General features: G+C 49.5%; 1 protein-coding gene across 1 annotated transcript; it reads right to left on the bottom strand.

Annotated features, from left to right (window-relative positions):
* Positions 1-2,287: 2,287 nt before the first annotated feature.
* Positions 2,288-3,223, bottom strand: LOC132365573 (beta-1,3-galactosyltransferase 5-like). The gene has a single exon (XM_059922297.1). It carries the CDS (start codon positions 3,221-3,223, stop codon positions 2,288-2,290), a length of 936 nt encoding a protein of 311 aa, XP_059778280.1.
* Between the last annotated feature and the right edge of the window lie 1,841 nt (positions 3,224-5,064).

The raw sequence follows: 5,064 nt of genomic DNA, 5'->3' as shown, positions 1-5,064 counted from the left end.
TTCGTCCCTGGATGCCCGTGAGTGAAGCCACTGCATCACCAGCCTGGCTCCTCTCCAATCCCACTTTGAAACTCACTTTGGGTGTTATTGGAAAAGCATCGCTTTGCCTCCTAATTCACACTTTCACGGTTTCTCACTCTCACCCAGGCAAGACGGCATCACGGAATACAGCTCTGGCTGGAACCTGCATTCCACAACAAACAAGCTGTGAAGTCTCGGGCAAAGTCTTGGGCAAGCCTCCGGGTCTCTTCGAGCTTTATTTTCATCCTACGTAAAGGTAGGACCAAATGAGCTCGATGGTCCCTTCGAGGTCTACAGTCACAAAACATTTTTTTCCCTCGAGAAGAAAAGGTCTTCATTACATAAAGAAATAAAGTCGGCGGGGGGTGCAGGGGGCCGAATGTGTTTTGCAGAAAGCCCTTTAAGAACGCAGACAGGCTCTCGGTGGAGCTGAGCCTGTGCTCATGGACCCCTACGGCCGAGGGCTTTGGGTGGATGCTGAGAAGACCAGATCCTGAGTCAGCCACACTCACCCACCCAGCCCGGTGGCCACATGAACACGCACACCAGACAAGGGCTGGACTGCCAGACAAACTGCTTCACCCTCAAAGATCACCGTTGAGAGGCAGCCCATCCTACGGGACCGAGGGATCCACCCTGGCAAAATCCAGGCTTCAAAACACAAGTTCAGTCCCTGATTTCCCACCTGAGAAGGTGGCTTTTCTGAACATGACCCAGCACGTTCAGAGCAGCCAGGATAAGAACACACATATGCCAAGAAGCAGCTCCATTCAGATGCGAGAAACACTGTGCAAAATAAGATGCCATTTTGCCATTTAACATGGCCATGCCCACTTTGCAGCGAACATCTCTTTCTGAGTTCAGGTAAGAGGTTCGCCCAACTTTTGTAAGTTTCACAGCCACGTGAGGTCTTGGCTTTGCAGGCTGCTAACATCCAGTTCCGTAAAGTAGAAAGTAAGAACCGTTCATCTCAATGACCGGGAGCAAGATGGCTCTGCGTGTCATGTGACAGTGACTGAACGGGCAAAGACCCTGGCAAAAAAAAAAAGTGCTTCATTGCCACCCAACCCTGCAGAACAGGGTTCTTCCAAACCATCAGAAGAATATTGAAGGTTTAACTCCACACCACAAAACTCAGCTGTTCCTTGGCCATCTGAGAAGTTCACAGAAGCTGAGCTGGGATCAGATTTAGGAAACGGACCCAGGAAGACGCTCCCTTGACCAGGACTCAGTTCAGTGCTCAGTGTCCCAGGGGGTTCTTAAGAGTGTCTTGAGTTAAATCCACCCAAATTCCCAGAAAAGCTCCCAGCATCCTTCACAGACGAAGCCTTGCATCCAACTGCCTTCCAGTTTGCACTTGGAGACCTGACGTGCAGACCAAGGGCATGTGGAGCCAACAGGCGGGGTTGCCGCAGATGGCTGGGGGGAAATGCCATGCTCTCGGGGTCCCACGCTCAGCAGAGTGGCCAACGAGTCTGTACCATGGGCCGAGCTTCACAGAGATTTCTGAGCCAAATCTTTAAAGGCTGATTGCTGTCTCGAGCTGGGTGTTTCCTGGGGGCTGAGCTGCAGCCGTTGTGGAGGTGTCTTCTGGCACGTGCTTTGCAGTGAGTTGAGGGCCAAGCTGCTAACACGGTCTCAGGCCAGCCAGACCCACTGCAGTGAACAAAGGGAGGTGGGGGCGCATTGGTGCACCCCAGTCTCTGCACTAAAAAGCACAGGAATGGGATCTGAGGAGGAGGGGACTCTAGCAAGGGACTGACAGATGCCAGCAGCAAGGCTTCCCTCTGAGCCTCCCTCACTACCGTCCTCTCCCAAGAGGCAGCACGCAGGGGTGGACTGAGGCGGTGGGCTGAGAGGTGGGCTCTCATCCCTGCTCCAGTGTCTGCTGGCTGTAATCCTTGGGACAGGCCCGCGTGCTTCTCTAAGCTGCTGTTTCCTTGTGTGTGAGATGGGGTGCTAACATCCACCCCTCCATATGGATGCTGACCCGACGTGAGAAAATGCAGGCGTACGTCACTTAGTGCAACAGGGTAGGTACTCGAGAGAGAGTATTTGTTATGGCTTGGGGCACCAAATGGGGATTCATCAGTGGTGGCATTCAGGTTTAGATTGGGAAGCCTTCAGGATATCACCCTCACTCTTCTGCCTCTTCCTTCCTTACTCCCTCCCTACCCCAGGAGTCTCAGCCGTGCCATCCAAGATCTTTCAAAAACCATCACCGTGGGCTGTCTGCTGTGTGTCCAGATGTTCCGCTGGGCTCCCTTCAGATATCTGGACACTCTTCGTCCAGGGAACTTTCCAGAGCATGCCAATACAACAGCATATTGTGAGGGTTGATATAATGGCAGGCCACGATCTTCTTGTAACGGCATATGGTGAAGGGTAACCCACCGGGGAAGAAAGTCTGCTTGGAGTGAAGCTCCTCCAGTTTGATTTGCAGTTTTTCCAGGCAGAGCCCCACAAAGACATCTTCCAGTTTAATGAACGGGACACTTTCAGCAACGTTGTACACCTGGCCCGCCACATCGCTGGAGAAAACATAGCCAATGCCGGAGCAAAAGGGAGGGTACTTGTCCCACGGATATTCTAATTCACTAACAAACCACTTAATGTACCTATTCCTGATTGGGTATTCGTTTAGTTTTAAGAAGCCGGTGAAAAACCGAGTTGTTCTATTTTTCTTCAGGAGCAGTTCAGTCAGATAGTAGATGTTGACAAACACGTCAGAGTCTGTTTTCATCACGAAAGATGCCTGCGGACAAAAGCGGTAGATCCACTCCATACCCATCATGGTCTTCAGAGTCAGATTGAAATAAACATCCATGAAGTCCTTCTGGATAATATCACGATATTGCTGGCTCTCCTGGGCCACTGCTCTCGACATGTCCTTACTGGGGGTGGTTCCCAGGAGGAAGAATGTTTTTATTCGTTTTCCCCCCACGATCTTTTCTCTCCCCCACGTGTTCCGGATGACCGAGCGGGCAAACATCTGTTCGTGGGATGAAGTCACCAGCAGGACAAGGAAGGGGGCATCCTGCCTGCAGTCTATATCTGGGAGCTGAAGGAAGTTCCCACCTTCGTTCTCGAAAACCAATGGCTTGCCTTTAAAAGGACTCAGACCGTCCAGGCTAAAATACAGACAAAGGGCTCCCAGGACCACCAGGGATATATACATCCATCTCATCTTCACATAAGCCATCTGAAAGGAACAAAATCAAATGGTTAGACCTCAAAAGCAGGAGTGCCTGTTTAGCTTCACCCTGGGAGGCTGAGATGGGGGACAAGACCCATGTTTCATGGCTCAGGTTTTAGAAACTCTGGAATCTTGTTGCAGACAGAAGTGGAGCGCCAGGGTTCTACACAGAAGCAGAGACGGCTGCCAGCGTCTCGCACCCCCTAGTGGAAGATCAGGATCAGACAGCTCTTCACCGATGGGAGCCTCACATTCCTTACCCAGAAGGATATGGAAACACATGGCTCACTAGGTCCGTCCTTCCAGTTCTGCCTTTCTCTGACTCCATAACAACATCCAGCTAGAGAACCTGCAAGGCTAGACCTAAATGTACAGGCCATTGGCATTCTTCTCTGATTGATTTAAGCACCACTTCGTCACTCCCAGAAAGAAGCAAAACCAGTCTTCAGATGTGCACAACTACCTTGGAATTCTGTCTCTGCTAGCAGTGGCCATTTTTTGTTTTGTTTTGTTCTGTTTTTAGGTTACTGTTTAAATCTCCTGATTCTTTTATCTTTTGCTCACCTCTCTTTTATTCTCCACAAATTCAGGATCATCCATGTCAGTGTTATAACATTAAGAAAGCAAATAACTCACTCTTTTCCTGGATAAGATGAACATCTGGGTTGAAAGCTAAGCCAAAGGGTAGATTCCAAGAGCTGTCAGCATATGATGTTCAGCACAATCAGGTTCTGGGCTTGGTTTGTTTGCCAAAAAAAATTGAGTCTCTTCCTCGGGACGCCCTATAAGGACAAACCAAAAAGCATAGTGTCATTAAAATCACTCATGACTCACCAGCAGCTCTTCTCCTGCAAGACATTAATCCCCAGCCTCACTTTTCTCATCTGTAAAATGGGTTCAGTCAAGACAAATCCCAACACATGGTTCCCCTGTTGACAATAATAACAGCAAGCAAATATCCGAGAATCTTTTTAGCCTAATGGGTTAGGAAATTTTTAAGGAGACACAATGGACATGTAAGTCAGTGACAGTCACGTAACAGAGTCCATGGATGATGCTTAAAGAACCTAACACAGGGAGGAAACCAACCCATCAATTCTCAACTCAGTGTCCATGTTTTCAGAATGTTATGCTGGATAAGAGGACATAGGAGTTAGCAAAAAAAGAAACCCACCGAGTGAAATGTAGAAAGGGTTGCTTATTTTGATAGCAAAAGAAGATCTCGAAATTTCAGTAAGTAAAAATCTGTCCCAAGTACATTCTTCATAAAAGAAATGGAACAATGATGGAGCTTTCCAGAACTAGCCCACTCTCTGGAGGCCAACTCAGTCCAGTTGCTGTTCTTCTGGGTCCCCCATGGAGCTCCTGACCAGCTGCAGCCCCCACTGACTTCACAGAAATCACCACAGGACGCAAAAGGGCTTTGAGGGGCTTCCCTGGTGGCACAGTGGTTGAGAATCCGCCTGCCAATGCAGGGGACACGGGTTCAAGCCCTGGTCTGGGAAGATCCCACATGCCGCGGAGCAACTAGGCCCGTGAGCCACAATTGCTGAGCCTGCGCGTCTGGAGCCTGTGCTCCGCAACAAGAGAGGCCACGATAGTGAGAGGCCCGCGCACCGTGATGAAGAGTGGCCCCCGCTTGCCGCAACTGGAGAGAGCCCTCGCACAGAAACGAAGACCCAACACAGCCATAAACAAATAAATTAAATAAATAAATAAATTTCAAAAAAAAAAAGGGCTTTGAGAACGTGGCTGAGCCTGCAGGAGACTGAGAAGTCTACAACCCTTTCTTTGTGAGATTATTTACTTGCAGGGCTAGGATGTGTTGTCGATTTTGGCGGGGAAAG

This window comes from Balaenoptera ricei, chromosome 4 (assembly GCF_028023285.1).
Source record: "Balaenoptera ricei isolate mBalRic1 chromosome 4, mBalRic1.hap2, whole genome shotgun sequence".
NCBI lineage: Eukaryota > Metazoa > Chordata > Mammalia > Artiodactyla > Balaenopteridae > Balaenoptera > Balaenoptera ricei.
This window is presented reverse-complemented; position numbering and strand designations above follow the sequence as displayed.

Excerpts from the sequence above, each read along its gene's own strand:
- LOC132365573 (XM_059922297.1), bottom strand. The coding sequence starts at position 3,223 with ATGGCTTATGTGAAGATGAGATGGATGTATATATCCCTGGTGGTCCTG.